The 24,163-nt window shown below is 31.9% G+C and overlaps 1 protein-coding gene across 2 annotated transcripts in view; it reads left to right on the plus strand.

Annotated features, from left to right (window-relative positions):
* The first annotated feature begins 550 nt into the window (after window positions 1–550).
* LOC126887350 (transcription termination factor 2-like) overlaps window positions 551–24,163 on the plus strand; it is a 67,008-nt gene continuing 43,395 nt past the window's right edge. Inside the window, exons 1-3 of one of the 2 annotated variants that reach the window (XM_050654804.1) lie at window positions 551–680; window positions 7,198–8,040; window positions 23,615–23,942. In XM_050654804.1, the coding sequence (XP_050510761.1) occupies window positions 676–680; window positions 7,198–8,040; window positions 23,615–23,942 (1,176 nt within the window). In that variant the 5' untranslated portion in view covers window positions 551–675. Of the gene's footprint in view, window positions 681–7,197; window positions 8,041–23,608; window positions 23,943–24,163 lie in introns of both variants that reach the window. The other variant, XM_050654803.1, reaches the window with a different exon arrangement.

The following is a 24,163-nucleotide window of genomic DNA, read 5'->3' on the forward strand; positions in this document are numbered from 1 at the left end:
TCCCCGGCAAAAATGCCATACGATATTATTATTATTATTACCGCGCTGTATTGCTTGTTTGTAATTGGTCCAACCGCAGGCAAGTTTACTCCACTGTTATCAAATTTTGACACTAATGACATTTATCAAATTTTGACACTAGTGACATTTCATAGGTTAATTAAATTATATCGGCGATTTTTGTGTTTCTGTGTTATTCCTTAAATTTTTATATTGTTAGTCTTCTTTTATAAATAAAAAGCAGTTGTTTTTGGAACTCTTTAGCGACGTATTAATTAATTAATTTAATATAATAATTACCGTTGAGGGTCGACTAGATCAACCAAAAAAGAAGATGTATTTGGTTATTATTGTAGTGACTTTCTTGGGTGTGAATCTGTCTTTTTAGTTTACTCCTCCTGGTTAAAAAAGTAGTGAAAAAAGTAGTGGTTTTTCTAGTGCCTTTCTTGGGTGTGAATCTCTCTTCTTTAGTTGACTCCTCCTGGTTTAAAAACCAACCATAGAGTATAAAAAAGTTGTGTCCTACGATTCTGTCCGAGCCTGCAGCTGTCAATGTCAACGAAATAAATTTAAAATACGCCAACGGTAACGGTTTTTATTTTTTTTATAAATGTGCCCAGTTTTTGTGTATGTGTATGTACATTTATTGACATTTATTTTGTAAAAAGGTGTTACATGTGGTGGGTATTTGTAGATATTTATTGTAAAAATTATAATTATATATCTGACAATGGCATACCAACATTTATCCGTAAGATTAAGGGAAAATGAAGACATTATTTCTAATTTCCAGAAATGTCATAAAAACAACTTTTTGAAAGAGTGTTATTTCTGAAGATGAAGGTATAGCAAATTCTGCTTATTCTGTACCTAGGTTGAACAAGAAAGTATGTATATAAAATTCTACACAGAATGACATCACCAATCACATACAAGCCTAGGAGATTAACAGAAAAATATAGTAATAGAAAAGAAAAACAACTACAGTCGGAAAAATGAAAGAATACCCATGAACGAACATATATAACACGCTGTATTTTCCTGTCACCGTGTTACAAAGAAAATTGTCCAATGCAAGTACATGTGTAACAATAATTATTACATGTACTTGCCCTGGCCAATTTTGTGTGTGACACAGTGACAGGAAAATACAGCCTGTTTTATATGTTCGTTCATTGGTATTCTTTCATTTTTCCGACTGTATATACCATATATTATTACAATCACAAAGATGCACTAAAAATAAACAATCCAAGACACCTTGAATGTTCCGAGGAGCACTCGGTGATGAGGGTGCTACAGTGATGAGGGTGCTAATAACTGCCAAAATAACGCAAAAGATGGAAAACACATTAAGTTGTGAGATAAAAACAAATGAAAATAGTGGAGGTGGTAGATTTAGTGATAGAAACCTATACATTTATAGTCTAAGAGCTAGTTAACCCTCCTACTAATGGTCATCCTGTAAGGCTAGAAATTTTTCTAGTGATAATTCATAGCACACCAAGGCTAAAAACCATGACCTGGCAGGCATCAGCGGTGCACATGTATCTACCAGGTGAATCGAAAAGTGCAAATTTAGGGGATAAAATAAACTTTCTCCTGTAAGGTTTAAATTTAAGTACGTGTTTGAGTAAGTCATTTAGAAGAAATGTGTACAACGACAGGCGATTCTGAAGAGCATAAGACCTTGCCAGGCGAGGGGAAAGATTAGGGGTTTTTCCTAAAATTATTTTTTTTGCATGGAACCATTTTTTTAAAGTTTTTTGAATCATTCCAAACAGAAAAGGTCTTTAGTGATTTTTCTCTTAAGTTAATAGTTTTTGTTATTATAAGCGATTGAAAATTTTTGAAAATTGTGAAATCTGCCATTTTAACCCTAAATCGAACATTTATCTAAAAATTTCAAAGTTGCCAAGGTAGGTAGATATTCTTTAAACATTGGTTGATGAAATACCAAAGAGTTTTTTGCAATACGATATCGGAAACTCCTTTGTTTTTTAATTGCTAATCAAGGCGCGACACTGTAGTATAAGTGAGGACGTTTGAGTTGGCATAAATTCATTATCTTGAGAATGGGCAAATTTCAAGAGAAATTCTCAGACAGGTCGATTTTTATTTTTAAATTAGGACTTTTTGGCATATATATATAATACTAGTGACGTCATCCATCTGAGCGTGATGAAGTAATCGATGATTTTTTTAAATGAGAGTAGGGGTTGTGAGATAGCTCATTTGAAAGGGTATTTAATTCTCTATTCACTAATATAAACATTAATATAATTATTTATACAGGGTGTACAAAAAAAATTTTTTTATTAAATTAACTTTGATTAAATTTGACAAATAGAAGAAAATTTTTTTTTGTACACCCTATATAAATAATTATATATTAATGTTTATATTACTGAATAGAGAATTAAATAACCTTTCAAATGAGCTATCACACAACCCCTACTCTTATATAAAAAAATCATCGATTACGTCATCACTCCCAGATGGATGACGTCACTAGTATTATATATATATATATATATATATATATATATATATATATATATATATATATGCCAAAAAGTCCTAATTCAAAAATAAAAATCGACCTGTCTGAGGATTTCTCTTGAAATTTGCCCATTCTCGAGATAATGAATTTATGCAAACTCAAACGTACTCACTTATACTGCAGTGTCGCGCCCGCTTGATTAGCAATGAAAAAAACAAAGGCGTTTTCGATATTTTATTGCAAAAAACTCTTCGGGATTTCATCAATAAATGTTTAAAGAATATCTACGTACCTTGGCAACATTGAAATTTTTAGATAAATGTCCGATTTAGGATTAAAAATGGCTGATTTCGCAATTTTCAAAATTTTCAATCGCTTATAAAACAAAAACTATTAACTTAAGAGAAAAATCACTGAAGACCTTTTTTGTTTGGAATGATTCAAAAAACCTAAAAAAATTTGTTCAATGCAAAAAGAATAATTTTAGGAAAAACCCCTAATCTTTCCCCTGGCCTGGCAAGGTCTTATGCTCTTCAGAATCGCCTATCATTGTACACATTTCTTCTAAATGACTTACTCAAACACATACTTAAATTTAAACCTTACAGGAGAAAGTTTATTTTACCCAAAAAATTTGCACTTTTCGATTCACCTGGTAGATACACGTGCACCGCTGAGGCCTGCCAGGTCATGGTCTTCTGCCTTGGTGTGCTATGAATTATTACTAGACAAATTTCTAGCCTTACAGGACGACCATTGGTCGGAGGGTTCACTAGCTCTTAGACCATTCTACTTATTGTTTCCCACCTTTAGGCGTATTGGAGCCACTGTGACAGTGACAGTTTTAGTTGACATACTCCTCTGATAATTCTAAAGGTGGGAACAATCAGTATAATTTAAATTTATAAGTTTTTATCGCTAAATACCTCCACTGGATTCATTTCCTTTTATCTCACAACATAATATGTTTTCCATCTTTTGCGTTATTTTGCTAGTTATTAGCACACTCATCACTGTATACATTGTAATGGTATGGTTTTTTTTTCAAGCAAAAAAATTCCAACGCAAAATATTGAACAATAAGCCAACGGTGGCAAATTTTTACAGACACCTAAAAAAATGGATTTTGCAGTGGGTATCAGATCTCGTCATTGGATCATGTGAAACAAAGATTCAAAAAGATTTTTTTGAACTTATGAGTTTCTGGATGCTGCTGAATTTTTTAGTTTTAATGAGTTTTCAGTTTTTTTTCACTCAGAAGTCTAAATAACAAATTTTTTTGTAAAAAAGGGTGATTTTCGCCCCCTTGTGTGAAAAATTTTATTTTATATGCATAAAACAAAAACTATCTCGACAGTGTTACCTCACAAAATGTCGAAAGAAAATTGTGTAAAATTTCAGGTGGATCTGTCAAGGAGGTTTTGAGCTACAATGTCCACTGCCTTAAAAAAAGCAATTTTGAGGAAATCATGTTTATGACAACTTTTATTTTCAATTTCTTTTTGTCTGTGAAATCGTAAAGTGATGGACACCGGAATATGTTTTTGAATCATTATCGTCACTAGCATCACAGCTCTTTATGAGCCAAAGCCTTCTTCAGAACATTCCTCCTCTCATCCCTGTCTCTGGCAACTCTTCTCCATTCAAATATAATTTATATCATTCTCCAAGTTGTCTTGTACCTAAGTCTCAGTCTTCCTCTTGCTTGTTGTCCTATCAGTCCTCTTCGGCCAAAATCTTTTCTGACTATGGCATCTTCCTCTCGCCTGATTACATGCCATATCCATCTAAGGTAGCGTTGCCCAACCGGTGGGTTGCGACCCACTAGTGGGTCGTTGACATATTTCAGGTGGGTCGTGGCGTGGCTCTTACAGTAGCTGAGTGGCGTACAGAATAGCATATCATCAAAAGTGAGGGATGGGTCACGAATATGAAAAAACATCAGAAAGTGGGTCGCCAGACATAAAAGGTTTAGAACCACTGATCTAAGGCATGCTACCTTAATGTATTTTACATCAGGTTCTCCAGAACTTCTATACATCTCAAACTTGTAACGCCTGCACCACAAACCTTGTTCTCTATTTATTTATTTATTTATTTATTTATTTATTTACGGGCGAACCCATTTTACAAAATAAGTACAATTTTAAAACAAGTACGATAATTTAAAAAATACAATTAACATGTTAAAGGTTTAAAACAAAATAAAACATTTATAAGCTAAAAATTACAAGACAATTAAACATGAAAGTACACAGACAAATAATATAAATAATAAACATAAAAAGTAGGTACCTACATCTGATAATAACTGATAATAACCGTCGTCAAGTGTTCCTGAAATTGATTTGCAATTCTTTGGCTTCGAGATAAGAACAAATATTGAGCATAATTTGTTCTATGTATTGGTACAGAAAATGAAACCAATTGTCTTGTCTGGCAGTTGGGAACTGCGATCCCAACCACCATATCCCTCCATATATTCTTCTTAGGATTTTTCTCTCAAAACATTTGAGTAGTTCTTGGTCATACTGTGTAACTGACCAAGTTTCTGAATCGTATGTTAGCCCTGGTCTTATTAGTGTTTTATAGACATAGTAGTTTATAGACATAAAGAGATAAAATGTAGAATCGAGATAGCCCGCACGACATTTTTAAAAATGAGGTCATTCTTCTGTAATGATACCTTGCAACTTCAACTTCCAAAGCGCATGATTAAATGCTACATTTGGTAAGTCCTCTTGTATGGTGTCGAAGCATGGGCATTAAAAATATCCACCATTAACCGTTTGGAGGCCTTTGAAATGTGGCTGCACAGACGTATTCTGAAAATACCATGGACGGCTATGCTGACAAATGTGGCAGTCCTTAAGACAGCAAATGCTACCCGCGAGCTGCTTGATAACATCAAATATAGAAACATGGCCTATTTTGGACACGTAGTAAGGGGAGACCGGTATAATATTCTTCAACTTATTATGATGGGTAAAATCAAAGGACGCAGAGGAATTGGTAGAAAGCAGGCCTCTTGGTTGAAGAATATCCGCGAGTGGACAGGAATAAAGAAAGCAGAACACCTATTTAGAATAGCTTGAGACAGAGACAGTTTCGCCATGTTAATCGCCAACGTCAAGGGGACTTGATAGGGCACGTTAAGAAGAAGACATAGACAAGGCGGAAACGGCGGGTTTGCTGGGAAAAATATTCCCATGAGATATTTTTGCATAATCACATTCGTGAGACATCCCAGAATAAGGTTCAAGAAGTCGCCCACGTGAAAAGTGGGCCAATTTTTTTTAACATTTTTTTTTAATCAAATTGCAAAAATCAATATTTTTGGCCCGGACTAAATTGTTTTGGGTTATTTGGACCATTCTGGACAAAAAAGGTCTCTTATAATTTTTCTCTTAAGTTGATCTTTTTCGAGTTATAAGCAATTTAAAATTTGAAAAACGCGAAAATGGCCATTTTTAAGACTTAATAACTCGGTTAAAAATTTTTATTATGAAAGTCAGAAAGTGACTAAATCAAAGTTTAAAGTCGCGGCTACATGATCCTGAAGAAATCTGTGTCATTAATTTACTACTAAGCTGTTATTTTTAATTAATAACAATGGGCGGTTAGATCGTATTGACGCGGCTGTAAATGTGAGTGCGAGTAAGATGCACAATTGGACTGCTGGAATGGCTTCTCTCTCGCACTCAGCATTTACAGCCGCCGCACACGTGCATGGCTCTTATTATAATTACTTAAAAATAACAGCTTAGTAATAAAATAATGACAAAAATTTCTTCAGGATCTTGTAGGGGGGGGCTTTAAACTTTGATTTAGTCATATATTGACTTTCATAATAATAACTTTTAACCAAGTTATTAAGCCTTGAAAATCGCCATCTTTCGTTTTTTCAATTTTAAATTGCTTATAAGTCGAAAACGATCAACTTTAGAGAAAAATTATAAGAGACCTTTTTTGTCCAGAATGGTCCAAAAAATTAAAGAAAAAATTGTTCGGGCCAAAAATATAGATTCTTGCAATTTGATTAAAAAAAAAAATGTTAAAACAAATTGGCCCACTTTTCACGTGGGCGACTTCTTTAACCTTATTCTGGGATGTCTCACGTATGTGATTATGCAAAAAAAATCTCATGGGAATATTTTTCCCTTCGAACCCGCCGTTTTCGCCTTGTCTAACAGTAAATTTAATTTTTCTAGGTAGTTTTATGGAGATCTGTCTTCTTAAGCCATAGTAACACTTATTGGCGAGCACTATTCTTCTTTTAATTTCTTCACTAACATTGTTATCTTTAGTTAGCAGAGAGCCTAGGTATATGAAGGTGTCAACACTTTCCAGTTCTATGCTGTCAATTATTATTCTTGTAGGTGTTGTATTGCTTGACCTAGTGTCTTTGAATCGTGAAGTAATTTACAAAGAAGGTGAATAGCTGTTGAACGTTTCTCACTACACTTAAGCTGGCGCGAAGCTGCTGCAAAGCAAGTTGAAGATAGGGATATTAAACATGCTGTATTTCCGGTATTTTTGTTTCGATCAATCTGAAATATTCAGAGAAATATTCATTCTTGAAGTTATGTACTTTCATCTAAAATAATAAAAAAATCGAAAATTTCAAAATTTTTAAACCATACTCCACCTAAAAATATCTGTTTATTGGTAACTAAATAATTATTATTTTCTAGGCCACAAAATTCTTTTGCAAAAATGAATGGAATCAGTTCAGACTCTGAAGAAGAATCATTTAGAGGGACTAACAAAAATAGTTTAATCAGTTCTGATTCAGAAGAAGAAATGTTTGTAGGGACCAAGAAAAATATCCTAATCAGTTCAGATTCTGAAGAAGAATCATTTAGATTTAGAGGGTCTAAGAAAAATAATGTAATCGATTCTGATTCAGAAGAAGAATCATTTAGAAGGACTAAGAAAAATAATGTAATTGGTTCTGATTCAGAAGAAGAAATATCTAGAGAGACTGAGAAGAATAATGTTATAATTCCTGACTCTGATGAAGAAATATCTAAAGAGATTGAGAAGAATAATTTAATTATTTCTGATTCCGAAGAGGAAACATTTAGAGAAACCGAGGAGAATATGTCCTTACCTGGAATAGTTACCAAAAATCAAACAGCACTTAGTTCTGATTCTGAAATAAATACTTGCGAAAAAGATTTAGTAAATACATCTAGATCTGCAAAAAACAGAACACCTAAGAACATTTTGGGCAAAACTCCAACCAAAAATAATTTTACTTCCCCATATTTAGACGCTGTTCATAATGAAGAAACTGTTAAAGTGCCTACTTTGTTAGAAATATTGTCCATATCTCAAAAAATATCTAGGAGTCCTGACAAAACTAGAATATCTCAGGATTTTAAGAACAGACAGTTACTTTGTAGTACTTTTATTGATGTACCAATGTTCTGTAATACACCCACCAATAAGGAAACTGGGAAAAGATTGCTGAACAGGTCAATTGATACTCCAAGGATTTTGAAACAAGATAGAAAGGAAGCGGTCGAACCTAGGTAATATTTACTTTTAGCATTAATATTTTAACTTGTTTATAATTATAAGGAATGTTGTTCTGAAGCTATTTTCTTGTTAGGGCAGTCAATGAGAACAAGAACAAGTTATTACCTCCGAATTCTAACCTACTGCATGGATTTTAATGAAATTTTAGGAATAGCCTGAAAATATCTCCTTATTCAAAGTCTACCCTATGCCGATGTGTGCTTTTGTCTTGGGGGCGGTTCCCACCCCTTCTCGGGGGTGGAAAATTTTTTGGTTAAACAACTACGGAAGTTGCTACAGAACCTAATTCTAAGCAAAATCTGTTCTATAATTTTTTTTTTCGAAAACTCGATACTTTTTGAGTTATTCGTGGTTGAAAATTGGCCATTTTCATTGAAATATAACACCTTTTCAAACGGTTTTTTGCGATTACCTTAGAAACAATGCATCTAACTAAAAAAAAAACATTTTTATAGCTCATAAAAAATCAAAGAGATTTGTTCATTCTTCAATCTTCTACTTCAGGGGTGGCCAAGCTCCTTGATAGTCCGAGCCATTTTTCAAAATTTGAAATTTTTCGCGAGCCACAATTAAACAATTATTTAAAAAGAAGTGTAAAAAAGGTATTAAATTTTTCTCTTACTGTTTGGTTAAAACTTACTACACGAACTTTAAAGTGAAATAAATTGGTTCAAATCGTTGTTTCAAATATATGCCAATAAATCTACAAGTAGTCGTTACTAATTCAAAATACTTCGATTTTTCATCATCCTTCATCTTTTTCTGGGACGGCTTACTGATCTTCTACCGTCTCTCAAAAAACACTGTCTTTAACACTCTGTGTTTCTTTGATCTTACCATATGACCTGCCCATCTTATCTTAGCTTTTATATGTCTGACGATGTTTTCAGTACCATACACAGCCACCAATTTAGCATTACGCCGCCTTCTCCATTCTCCTGTCAGTTCATCTCTTTGAGGGCCAAATATCATTTTGAGAACTTTCCTTTCAAATACCAGCAACTTACCTATCTATTTTCCGCTAATGTAGAGTCCATGTTTTACTTTCATATCTAAAAATTGAGCTAATAATTGGCATGTACAGTCTTTTAGATTTTCTTTTTAACAACTTAGATCTTAATAATGATAATAGGGAGTATAATGCTCTATTCCACGGAGCTATCCTCGCTGAGACCTCTTTTTTATGTGGTTGTCATCTGTGGTTGCCGCCGCTAGATATTTAAACTCTTTTACTACGTCGAAGTTGTGGACATTAATAGTTATGTTCTGCCTAACTCTTGGTCTTGGAATTTTGGTTATTAGCATGTATTTCGTCTTCCGTTCGTTTTGTAGAAGGCCCAGACTACTTATTTCTTCCTCGAATTGTCAAAACACCTCTCTCACGTATCTTGTAGAACGAGGGAATACACCTAGATCATCAGCAAAGGCCAACAATAGTTTTGATCCTCGATTCGCAAATCGCCCTGTCAACTCAGATGATATTTCACTTATTAGATATTCTATGGCCAAATTGAATAGCAACAGTGATAAGGGGCCTCCTTGTCTAAGTCCTGCTGTTACACTTATTAGTCTTTTATATTTGTTGTCAGTAATTTAAGACATTTTGAAACACAAAAATTAAAAGTAATTCAAGTACATTCATTGAGAGCCACAAATAATCCTTCAAAGAGCCACATGTGGCTCGCGAGCCACAGTTTGGCCACCCCTGTTCTAGTTATAACACAAAAAGAGATATGCTAGGTAAAAAGAGTTTGTTTTTTTTTGGTGCATGCTCAAATCAGTGTATTCAACTTGAAATAACAGAGAAACGGTCGATTTTAGGTGTATAATTCTACCAATCCCTTTTATTGTGCTTGAAAAGTCCTTTCAAATATACAATAATAAATGTCGATTACATTCAAACTAAGCGAGCTATGCTGCAAAAAATTGAGAAATATTTAACCCCTCATCCACAAGAATTTAAATGCATCGTTTTCCTTCTACAATACATTTTACTACAGTATTATTTTTATGTTCAAAAAGTTGAGCGGGTTTAAAATTTATGGTTTTTGAAAAAATAAGATCAAATTATAGAGCGCATATTTAAATTTTCTTAAAAACCTTGCTTTTTCTCCATGTAACTTGAAAATGATAAGAGATACTGTTATAAAAAATAAAATAAAAATGTTTATCTAGAAGAAATCTACATTTTTGTAGGGCATCTTTTTTTTGGCATCTCTTATCATTTTCGAGTTACATGGAGGAATAGGAAGATTTTTAAGAAAATTTAAAAATACGCTCAATAATTTGATCTTATTTTTTTCAAAAACCATTCATTTTAAACCCGCCCAACTTTTTAAACATAAAAAGAACACTATAGTAAAATGTATTGTAGAAGGAAAACGATGCATTTAAATTCTTGTAAATGAGGGGTTAAATATACTTCTCATTTTTTTCTTAAAATACGTTAGTCATCAAATTTTTTACAGTTTATCTCGCATCATTTGAATGTAATCGACATTTAATATTGCTTAATTTATAGGTCTTTTCAAGCGCAACAAAAGTTATTGGTAGCATTATACACCTAAAATCGACCGTTTCTCTGTTATTTCAAGTTAAATACACTGATTTGAGTATGCCCCAAGAAAAGTTTTTTCACTTACCTCTTTTTGTGTTATAACTAGAAGATTAATCAATGATAGAATTTCTTTGTTATTTTATAAGCTACAAAAATGTTTTATATAGTTTTTTTAGTTAGGTGCATAGTTTTTAAAGTATTCGCAAAAAACCGTTTGAAAAGGTGTTATGTTTCAATGAAAATGGCCAATTTTCAACCAGGAATAACTCAAAAAGTATTGAGTTTTCGAAAAAAAAATATAGAACAGTTTTTGCTTAGTATTAAGTTCTCTAGCAACTTCCGTAGTTATTTAAGCAAAAAATTTTCCACCCCGAGAAGGGGTGGGAACCACCCCCAAGACAAAAGCACACATCGGCATAGGGTAGACTTTGTTTCTTGGGCTATTCCCTACTTACTATGAAAATATCACGTAAATCGATATAGTAGGATGGAATTCGGAGCCACATACCCTCATTGACTGCCCTATGTGGCATTTTTGTGATTAACTATTTTTATGGAAAATAAGCCACAATTAAATTGAAAAAAATAATTTTATTAACGTTTCGATGCCCAAATCGGGCAGTACATATTTTGTATTTTGACAACGACACCCGATTTGGGCGTCGAAACGTTAATAAAATTATTTTTTTCAATTTAATTGTGGTTTATTTCCCATAAAAATAGTTAATCAATATAAGGAATGTCCCGAATGAACCGCGGCTCTAAATAGTTGGTTAGAGCTCAGACTAAACCATTCCCTTAGATTTCATAACAAGACTTGTGCATTGGCAGAGCATGTTATTAATGAGGATCATGTTTTCAATTTTCAAGAAGCAACAATTTTGGAAAGGGAAATAATTTTCGTAAAAGAGAATTTAGAGAAATGGTTTGGATAAAAAAATCAAATTGTATTAATAAGAGATCCGATATCAATAATCTGAGCATTATTTATAATAACATTTTGGCATTGACTAACTAATTTTGACTGTAATTTTTACTAACTTTGACTTAAATTTTCGATCTGATATCACTAAATTATGTATTTTATAAACAATGTATTGTATTGTCTTATTAATTTTTAAAATTTTTTAATAAATAGTATCAAAAGAAAAATATTTATAAAATTCTAAATTAATTTTTTTTACATTACTATCAGTTTTTTTTACTAATAATTATAACTTAAAATTTACTTACATATTTATATCATTATTTTATGCACTATTATCTAACTTCTTTCCCAATCTATCGAGTTATTAAAGTAGTCTAACTACATTTGATTAATGTCCTTTTGACATATTTCAAAATTAATTTACGTTTACAATTTATATTTTTTAGAAAGAATTTTTATGTTTTTTATAATTATGTTAGTTATTCTGTAAACCACAAGCAGTAAGTTTTTTATTTTTCTAGTTTTCATCTAAATTTAAACATTTGTATTTTTAGATTGTCTTGATAAAGGAAATAAATTGTCCGAAAGCTCGACAAAAGTTTGAAGTGTTTCACTTCCATTGAGCCCAAAACACATTGGCTGCATTCCCGAAAATTATTCATTTTGTATTATTAACAGTCACTACATATTAATAATTATATATATATATATATACAGGGTGTCCCCGAAAATAGTGCGTTCCTTAAAGGTATAGATAGAAGGCACAATGTAGAACAAAAAAGGCTTATAACATTTTTTTCTAAATTCAGCCGTTTGACCAAAAAACGAAAATACATTTTGATATGCAAATTGAAGTTTGGCAACACAAAAGTTAGGCACGCTAAAGGTGGACACATTCAAAAATAGTAGGTTTGTAGGTCATTTGTATCTGGTAGGTAGTACAGTAAAAAGGTAAATATCAACCAAATGTTTACATTTTTTCACCCCGTCCTCGTCCCCTCACATCAAACAAACCAAGATATTAATAATAGCAAAAATGCCACATTATTAAAGCAAGAAATAATTATTTGGCAGGTAGGCACGTACATCTAGGGGTGTCAATAACCCTAAATCACACCTCAAATAGTAAATAAACAAGGGGTTCAATTAGATAAAATTTCCAATCGCAAGTTCTTCTACGCCATGTTGCCAGCTCTTTTAAATTAATGAAAATAAAAATTCACTCCTATGGAGAACAATTTAATCTTTTTTTTTCGAAACGGTTAACTTTAGGAAAAAATGTTATAGGACTTTTTTGTTCTAAATTGTGTATTATATCCACACCTTAAAGGAACGCACTATTTTCGAGGACACCCTGTATATACATACACGTACAAAATTAACAAAAAGTTATTTAAATAATGAATCCATTAGGTATGTAAGTTATCACTAGTAAACTGGCACATATGTAAAGCAATATAACATTAACATATTTCCAAAAGAGTTCTCTTAAATGACTGCCAAGAGTTATTAAACACATCCAATCTATCTTCTCTATTCATAAATTCTAGGGATCGATCCATGAATGAGTGTCTACCATAATTTGTTGCATGAAAGCCAATAAAAAATAAGTTATTTGGTCGAAGCATTCTCTGTGGAACAGCAAATTTGATTTGTGAAAGAATTTCTGGACATGATATAATTCCATTCAATAGTTTGAAAACAAAGCAAATATCAAACATGGTTCTTCTCTTCTCCAATGTATACAGTTTAAGATACTTTAAAATATGAGAATAGTTGTGGTCAGAAATCATATTCAGATTGAACATATAATTATAATATCGTAGAAATTTATGTTGCACACTCTCCAGTAATGACTTATAGACATTATACTGAGGAGACCAGATAATTCACCCATATTTAAGCTGTGATCTGACCAACCCAACATATACTGTCTTCACTGCCTCCAAAGATAACCCTTTACAATTTCTTAGTGTAAAACCTAACATCCTGCTCGCTTTTACTGTTAATCTATCTATATGATCACTAAAATTCAGTTTGGAGTCAAATAGTATACCCAAGTCTTTAGCTACCTCATTTATTTTAAGATTTTGCCTATTAATAGAATAAAATGATGGTATTCTATTTTTTTTTCCTATGAAATGAAATCTGAAAGCATTTATCAATATTAAGATCTAAGAGATTATGTTCACACCACTGAGAAAGGCTATCCAGATCTTTTTGTAGTAAACTAATGTCAAGTTCATTACGTATAGTTAAAAATAATTTGAGATCATCAGCAAACATCAGAAAGTCACAATACTTCAAGACCTTTTTGAGGTCATTAACAAACAGGTTAAATAACAAAGGAGACCAGTGCTCCCCCTGAGGAACCCCTGAACGTACCTCAATCACTCTAGATATGAAGTTACCGATTTTAACTACTAGCCTTCTATCGCTCAAAAAACTACGCAACCATTCCACCAATCTATCAGAGAAACCTATATTTCTAAGCTTCTCAACCAATAATAAGTGATTAATCGTATCAAATGCCTTGGAGAAGTCAGTATACACAGCCTCAACTTCCCCCTCTCCAAGGCATCCAACAACTTACCATGGTATAGAAGCAAGTTGGTCATTGTGGAATGACCTCCTCTAAAACCATGCTGTTCATCAATATAATGATCTGTTTGCAATGCCAGTTCAAATAACTATACATGAGACTATCAAATAATTTTGGGATAGATGATTGTATGGATACACTACGATAGTTTTTAACATCATTTCTGGAGCCTGTTTTAAATATAGGAGAGATATAACTTTCTTTCCAGATATGGGGAAAATTCCAGTAGATAGAGACAAATTAAACAGTTTACACAATGGCTGAGATAATGCATATTTGTACTGTTTTAAAACAAGATTTGGAATGCCATCAGCCCCAATCATTAGCTTATTAGGAAGAGTCCCTACCTTTTCGAAAACCTCAGATACACGTATCACAGGATAGTCTATGTTAATTTGGCTATAAAATTTTTCAGGAGTAGTAGTAATAGTAGTAATAGGATTTATTTAGCTTTTTAGCTATTACATTACAAATAAACATTTACATATATTTAAACAAATATAACTTAAAAACGAAAAATCAACTAATTCTTAAAACACAATTTTTTTAAGCTACTTTTGAAGACTTTAACATTTGGTGAATCTTTTATGCTAGATGGTAGACTGTTAAATATTCTTAGTCTTTCAACAAAAAGAGTTTTTTCCATGGCACTTGTATTGAACCTTTCAATATGATAATTATCAAATCTTAAATTATACTGACCTACCAAAAGTGATCTTTTAATGACATAATTATTGAAGTATTGAGGAGCTTGCTTGTTAATAATTTTAAATATTAACACCAAACATGACTCAGTAATAAGCTGATTAACATCTAAAAATTTAATGTTTCCAGCATAAAGTATACTTGCTACATCCAAGGACAATTCTCATAGCTTTATTTTGAAGCAACTGCAAACGATATACCTGTTCATTTGAACATGAAATAAACAGTGACATACAATAATTAAAATGCGGAAATATTATTGTATTATACACAACCTTCCTAGACCATGCATCGGGAAAGCCCTTTAGATATTCTAGAGAAATAACCGATTTTTTTACCAAATTTTTTACACAGAAAATTTATATGTTTGGTAAAATTTAACTGTGGATCAAATAAAATTCCAAGATATTTAATTTCATCTACATAACTTATTATATCTTCACCTATTTTAATACTAAAATTTCCTTGATTAAATTTAGAACAATTTATCTTAGTACCCAAAATCATACACTTAGTTTTTTGAGCATTTAGTTTCAATTTATTTGCCATCAACCAATTATTAAGAATATCTAATTCATCATTTATTGTTTGAACTAAATTATTAAAATCTTGTCCAGAGACAGAAATTAATGTATCATCTGCAAACAGATTTAGAAATGAATTTTTAAGATAGAGATGTAGATCATTTATATATAAAATAAACAATAATGGTCCAAGAACGTTTCCTCGGGGAACTCCATATATAGTACCTATTTCGTCTGAAATATTATTTACTTTAGTTTTTTGACACCTACCGTTTAGATAATTTTCTAGCCATTTGAACACAACTCCAGTTATTCCATAATTTTTACATTTCGTTAATAACATCTGCCTGTCTGTTGTTTAAAAAGCCCTTTTTAAATCTACAAAGACACTAATTACTATTTTACCATCATCTATATCTTTCTTCCAAGTGTTACATAGTAACTGGCATGCAGTTTCAGTAGAGTGCCTACATCTAAAACCAGATTTATAAACAGCAAATTATATTCATTTAAATAGTTAAATAAGTGATCATAAACTAATAATTCAATGATTTTTTCGATTATCGGAAGTAAATTAATCGGCCTAAAATTTCCAAACGCCTGTGGTTTACTTATTTTTGGTACAGGTATTATGGTACTACATTTTAATACTGACGCACAGTGGTTCCTGTTAGGAATTACATCTTATATTGTATATGATTTAGGTTTGTGTGTAGCGTTTGGTAGTGTGTACAGTGTATAGTGTCTAGCGCGCAGTGTTAGGGTCGCGCAGGCGTAACAAGGAGTAGTATGAGAGACTTGATGAAGAGAACATTGCAAGCAATGGAGAAGCGTCGTGTAACAATGTAGCGTGGTTAGATAGGGAAGTTAGATTATGTAGTTTGTAGGCAATAAAGTAAGTTGTAACTAAAGCCGTTGATTAATTTGATCCACCATCCTCCTCTTAACATGGTAGCAGAGGTTTGGTTTGAAGAAAAAGGAAGATATTGCAGTTTATAACAAAAAGCCGGTAGATAAGTGTTTTCCCGCTAAAAGTTTTTACAGTGTTTGAAGATAGCCAAGTGATTGAAAATGTCTTGTAGCAGTAATAGTGATTTTAAAATACCAGTGTTCGATGGTGAAAATTACAAAATGTGGAAGAAACGTATGATGTTATTTTTGAAGATGAAAAAATGTGATGAGGTTGTAACGAGGACAAAATTAGCGGCAGGCGATGTAGATTATGAAGAACACGACTTGAGAGCAATGAATTATATCTGTGGTGCAATTTCTGATAGACAAATGGAATATATTGATGATAAAACTTCGGCTTATGAAATGATTAAAAAGTTTGATAACTTGTACTTGAAGGAGTCGACGGCTTTGCAGATAGTTTGCAGAAATCAGTTAGAAAGATTGAAATTGAAAAATTATGCAGATAGTGCGTCGTTTTTAAGTGATTTTGAAAAATCAGTGAACGAGTTGAAAGGTGCTGGAGCAACCGTAAGTGAACAGGAAAAATTGAACTATTTGTTAAATACTCTGCCGGAAAGTTATAGTTATATTGGAGACTTAATAGATACGCTAAAAAAAGAAGAGCAGACTGCAGACTACGTAATAAATAAGATTAAGATGGCCGAATTGAAAAATCAAAGAGAAGATAGTTTTGGAAGAAAATCGAGTACGTTTATGGTGAACAAAAGTCAGCAAGAACGATCATGTTTCGGGTGTGGTAGAGTTGGACACGTAAAAAAGAATTGCAGATTTGAACAATATGGCGGACAAACGACAAACAGCAGAAATGGAACCTCGTGGACACGTGGAGGTCGACAAGAAGCAGGAAGAGGATATTACGTCAGGGGGCGCGGCTACTCACGAGGCCAGCGCACAAGCACAGGACAGCGTGGTGAGTGTGTAGGCAACACACAAAATTACAACCGACAAGGACAGAAGAATGAAGTTGACAAGAACAGTGCTTGGTTGACAAGCATAGCACATGATGCGCCGTCTGTTGCGCACAACACAGAAATTGTAAGTACAGCTGATTGTAATGAAATTAAATGGATTTTAGATTCTGGGTGTACAGATCACATTATTAATGATGACAGGTATTTTGATAAATGTAAATTGCTTAAAGATCCAATCAATGTTTATTTAGGGGATAATAGAGTTGTAAAAGCTACTAAAATTGGTAATGTTTTAAGTTATTTTGATGTTTTTGGTAAAAAGAGTTTAGTAGATATGAAAAATGTATTTTATGTTAAAGATATGAAGTCAAATTTGATAAGTTATAGTAAAATAACTGAAAATAATAAGATTATTTCTCGAGGTAATATGTCCAAAGTTTTTGATCAGTTTGATAATATGACAGCTATAGCAGTAAAACGTAATGGTTTGTATTTTATGAAAAGTAAATTGAAATCAGTTGAGTTATGTGTAAATATTGCAAATAGAAATATGAATAATATGAGTCAGAAGGAAAAATGGCATCGTTTATTAGGTCATGTAAATTTTAAATATTTGAATACTTTGTGTAAAGATGAATTATTGGATGGTATCCCAAATGAAGTAGAATCTGAATTTATGAAGTGTGCAACTTGTATTGAAAATAAAATGCACAATATTTCTTTTAAAAATAATAGAGAAAGGGCTAAAGATATTTTACAAATTATTAATACAGACGTTTGCGGTCCATTTCAGACAGAGGGTTTTAATGGTGAGAGATACTTTGTTTCTTTTATTGATGATTATAGTAAAATTGCCAAAATATATGTAATGAAATCAAAAGCAGAAGTATATGATTGTTTTATTGAATATACGAATGAATGTGAGAATTTAACTGGTAAGAAAATAAAGGTTTTACGATGTGATAATGGTAAAGAATATTTAAATGGAAGGATTTATGCATTTGCAAAGGAAAAAGGGATTAAGATTGATCATTGTCCTCCGTATGTACATCAACTAAATGGAACAGCTGAGCGATTTAACAGAACGATAATGGATATGTCACGTTGCTTATTGGCAGAAGCAAATATACACAAAAGATATTGGCCTGAAATAGAATGCGCAGCGGTTTATTTAAAAAACCGTACTTTATCAGACACTATTGAAAAGAAAACACCTTATGAGATATTTTTTGGAAAGAAACCGAATGTTTCTAATTTAAGATTATATGGTAGTAAAGTTTTTGTTAGGAAACCAGAAGAAAGGAGAAGTTCAAAATGGGATAAAAAAGCAGATATGGGAATTTTAATTGGTTATAGTAATGTTGGATATCGTGTACTTTTAAATGGTAGAGTCATTGTTGCTAGACATGTAGATATCGTTGAAGAAAATGTTAAATGTATAGGTTTGGATTTTGTTGAATCAGACAATGATAAAAATGATGAAAATGAATCAATAGATGAAACTTTTGACAATAGAAATGAAAATTTAAATGAAAGTATGGATGATACCGAAAATGAACATAATGAGTTACGTAAATCTCAAAGAGACAAAAATCCTCCAAAGAAATTTGATGATTATTATGTGTATGTGTAGAACTGATATACCACATACATTTGAGGAGGCGATGAATTCTGATGAAAGTAAGTATTGGGAAAAGGCTATGGATAAGGAGATTGATAGTTTGAATAAAAATAAAACTTGGAAATTGGTCGAAAATGTTGAAAATAAAAAAGTTTTGGATGTTAAATGGGTATATACTAAAAAGTCTGATGATAATTATAAAGCTAGATTGGTTGTAAGAGGTTTTCAGCAAACAAATGAAATTGACGATATTTATTCACCTGTTGCTAAGATGCAGTCATTAAAATTTTTATTGACATATTGTTGTCAAATGGGCCTAGTAATTGAACAAATGGATGTTGAAACAGCTTTTTTAAATGGTAAAGTAATTTCTGAAGTTTATATTAAGGCTATGGGTACATAATTCGCAAATATTTTACGTGTATCCCTACTTTTTCTGTCTTTACACGGAAAATTACGTGTAGTAAAATTCACACTGGTGTGGATATGTAAACATTACTAGAATGTCATTCTACTTGAAAATGTCATAATTAAGTGTTAAAGTGATTTTTTAATAATATGTTGTTATTTTGGAACGCTTACAATTTTGAACATCTCTAACAACAAAATACTTGGATCACAGGATATATCTGATGTATTCTCTGCTTGGATCTTCCACAAATAATACACAATAAATAACTTTTTATTAAGTTCACGTCTTAAATCAATTATTTATCAAATACACTAATTTAATCAATTTCTCAAAATATTCCCGATGCAATGTCAAATATTTAAAATTGTCACTGATTGTCAGTGTCTGACTGACAATATATGCTGACAATATTATATTCGGTTGAGTGCGTTGTAAGACAAAGACAGATTTGGAAAATATTACCACGGCATTGTGTTCATTTTTTTCAAATCCTGAAAAAACCAATAAATATTTTTGAAAAATTTAAACGCAGAATGAAAGACTAAATTATTACCGAGGGCCGAAAGTCCCTTAGAATAAATAAAAAGTTTATTTTGAATGAGATATTTGAAATTAAAAATCACACTAAATTTTCTCTTAGTTTTTTCACCCCTGTAACTTATTAAAATAAACATTATAGAAGTTCTCAGGGACTTTCGGCCCTCGCTAATAACGTAATCTTTCATTCTGCGTTTAAATTTTTCAAAAATACTTATTAGTTTTCTCAGGATTTGAAAAAAATGAATCCCCATTTGAATAGCATTACAGCCGAAAATACGTACCGATCCTCTTAAACAACCTGAAGGGTATGAAGATGGTTCAAATAAAGTTTGTAAATTGATTAAAGCTTTGTATGGTTTAAAAGAAAGTCCAAGGGCATGGTACGAGTGCCTAGATAGATTTTTAATAGAATTGGGTTTTAAAAGGAGCGAGATTGACCCTTGCTTATATGTTAATAAAAGTAAAAATGATATTGTTTATTTATTGATATATGTTGACGATTTATTGATTTGTAGTAAAAATTTGAATGAAATTAAAAAGATTAAAATTTTATTGTCAGATAAATTTAAGATGAAAGATCTTGGAAATATTAAAGAGTATTTGGGTATCACAGTTAATTATAACTATTGCAGTCAGGAAATGGAATTAAACCAAACTAAATATATTGAGTCATTAAGCAAACAGTATGATTTGGAAAATAGTAAATTATACAGTACTCCTATGGAAGTAAATTTAAAATTAGATAAAGCTGATGTTTGTGAAAGAAATATTAAATATAGAAATTTGATAGGTGCTTTATTGTATATAAGTTCGGCAACAAGGCCTGATATAAGTTTTTCTGTTAATTATTTGAGTAGATTTCAAAATTGCTATAATGAAACACATTTTAAATATGCTTTGCGGATTTTAAAATATTTATACTTAACTAAAGATTTAAAATTGTCTTATAAGAAAAATGAAAAAGTAAATATTGTTGATTGTTATGTAGATGCCGATTGGGCAGGTGATCATTTAGACAGAAAATCTACAACTGGGTATGTAATTAGATTATTTGGTAATGTAATTTATTGGAAATCAAGAAAGCAAAAGAGTGTAACAAAAGCTTCGACGTTTGCAGAGTATGTAGCATTGTCAGAAGCAGTAAGTGAGTTAATATTTGTAAAAGAGTTGTTAAGATTTTTTGATGTAAAACTAGAAAAACCGATTGATATATATGAAGATAATTCTGGGGCATTAAGTATTGCAAAATATGGAAATTTTACAAAGAATTCAAAGCACGTGGAAGTTCATTATCAATATGTTCATGAGTATGTTAAAGAAAATGTAATCAATGTAGTTAAGGTAGATTCAGATGATAATATAGCTGATATTTTTACAAAGTCCTTGTGCCGAGAAAAATTTGAAAGATTTCGAAATATGTTAGATTTGAAAGATTATTGATGTAAATACAATATAAATGTAAGGAGGCGTGTTAGGAATTACATCTTATATTGTATATGATTTAGGTTTGTGTGTAGCGTTTGGTAGTGTGTACAGTGTATAGTGTCTAGCGCGCAGTGTTAGGGTCGCGCAGGCGTAACAAGGAGTAGTATGAGAGACTTGATGAAGAGAACATTGCAAGCAATAGAGAAGCGTCGTGTAACAATGTAGCGTGGTTAGATAGGGAAGTTAGATTATGTAGTTTGTAGGCAATAAAGTAAGTTGTAACTAAAGCCGTTGATTAATTTGATCCACCATCCTCCTCTTAACAGTTCCAAATACTGAAAACGTGGTCATGAGGCGAAAAAAAGGAGTCCCTATTTAGGGATTTTCATGTTTACAGTTGTTTTCTCATACTATCGTAGAGTCCTAATACGCAGGTATGAGGATCAGACTGGATGTATTCTGGTTCACAACTCAGGAACAAGTGGACCATGTCCGGGGTTATTTTGGCCGGCAGAGAAAGTGAAAAAGAACTCGTATATTGAAAACGCTGTAAAACGTTTTGTAGTTTATCAATTTTAGCGCTGCAAAACAGATTCTTCTTTTTTAAGTATGTAGTAATGTAAGATATAACTTAAATCAACATTTATTAATAATAAATGCTTTAAATCTGTTAATGCATAAATAGTGAAAATATACTTGAAATAATTAACAATTTGTAAAGATGCATTCCAAAAGTACAAAATTCTGCATAATTCTGCGACTAATGTTTATTAATCTTAAAATATATAGTATGGAGATATAGAATCACTTTGGTTTAGCTGCCTATAACTGCCTATGCATTGCTGGCAGTTGTTTGAATACAAAAGTGGGAAATGACGCATATTACATGATTCTGGCGATTGTTGAGTATGTATGGGCAGTTGTACATAAGTAATAGGTTCTGAATATTGTACTTCATAAAGAAAATGTATTGGTAATCAGCAGCTTTTAAGGTCCCTTATAGTATAACATTTTAAACAAAAATGCAGCTAAAATTAAATTTTCGAACTTCTTTCGTCGATATTGGATCCGCCATTTTGTTTTAAAAAAAGTAATGTTAGATTTGTAATGAGCTACCTTAACCTACCAAATTTGACAAAAAATTTTCCTTTTTGATTGATATTTTCAATTTCTTTCCGCCATGTTGGATCCGCCATTTTGTTTTTCAGAAAAAATAATGCCAGATTCGTAATCAGCGACTACCAAAAACCCTTAAGAACGAAAGTAATTCCAAAATGTATAAACAATATACGCTTTTAAAGGTTCATGACCATGTTTTCGGCATTTGGAACCACTGTGCACAGTGGTTCCAAATGCTGAAAACGTGGTCATCAGGCGAAAAAAGGAGTCCCTATTTAGGGATTTTCATGTTTACAGTTGTTTTCTCATACTATCGTAGAGTCCTAATACGCAGGTATGAAGATCAGACTGAATGTATTCTGGTTCACAACTCAGGAACAAGTGGGCCATGTCCGGGCTTATTTTGGTCGGCAGAGAAAGTGAAAAAGAACGCGTATATTGAAAACGCTGTAAAACGTTTTGTAGTCTATCAATTTTATCGCTGTAAAGCAGATTCTTCTTTTTTAAGTATGTAGTAATGTAAGGTGTAACTTAAATCAACATCTATTAACAATAAATGCCTTAAATTTGTTAACGCATAAATAGTGAAAATATAATTGAAATAATTGAAATTTTGTAAAGATGCATTCAAAAAATACAAAATTCTGCATAATTCTGCGACTAATGTTTATTAATCTTAAAATATATAGTAAGGAGATACATAATCACTTTGGTTTAGCTGCCTATAACTGCCTATGCATTGCTGGCAGTTGTTTGAATACAAAAGTGGGAAATGACGCATATTACATGTTTCTGGCGATTGTTGAGTATGTATGGGCAGCTGTACATAAGTAATAGGTTCTGAATATTGTACTTCATAAAGAAAGTGTATTGGTAATCAGCAGTTTCAAAAGTCCTTTATAATATAAAATTTTAAACAAAAATGCAGCTAAAATAAAATTTTCGAATTTCTTTCGTCCATATTGGATCCGCCATTTTGTTTAAAAAAAAGTAAATTAGATTTGTAATCAGCGACCTTAACTTACCAAATTTGATAAAACATTTTCCTTTTTGATTGATATTTTCAAGTCGGCGGCCCGAATTTTGGTGATTCAGAGAGAATCAAATATGCGCTCTTTGAAAAAACCCTAATAAGGGTTCAAACTAGTTAGTGTGCTTTTGTCGCTCTCTGAACTAACTAAAATAAGACGGCTCTTGTTTAGGTTCACAACGAAATGATTATTTATTGTTTTTTTAATAAAGTTACAGAACCCCAAAGTTCAAAGATGCATGCACTTCTAGAGAAGTAACTCAAATAATTTTGTCAAGTTCGGACGAAGAGAGTGTTGGTGTTATTGGAGGTAGCGACGACGAATTACTTCCCAAAATGAAACCAAAAGTAACGCAAATAATATTGTCAAGTTCTGAACACGACAGTGATGATATTATTGAAGGTAGCGACGATGAATCAGTTCCCAAAACAAAAATGAAACAACCCACGTTATTGGAGATGTTTAAAAAAGAACCAAAATTAGAACAAAAAATAGAACTAAAAACAGAACCAAAAATAGAAGTTTTGAGTTCAGAATTTTTTGAGGTACAGTAGAGAGGTTTTTTTAACTTTCAATTATTTGTATTGCTAATATAAACATCATCATCATTCTCTTTGCCTTATCCCTATGCGGGGTCGGCTTCCCTAATTGCATTTCTCCACACAATTCTATCCTGGGTCATATCAATATTAATCCCCTTTACCAACATGTCCTGCCTAATCGTCTCCCCCCAGATCTTCTTTGGTCTTCCTCTCCTACTCCTTCC

The sequence above is a fragment of the Diabrotica virgifera genome, chromosome 6, assembly GCF_917563875.1.
Source record: "Diabrotica virgifera virgifera chromosome 6, PGI_DIABVI_V3a".
Taxonomy (NCBI): Eukaryota; Metazoa; Arthropoda; class Insecta; order Coleoptera; family Chrysomelidae; genus Diabrotica; species Diabrotica virgifera.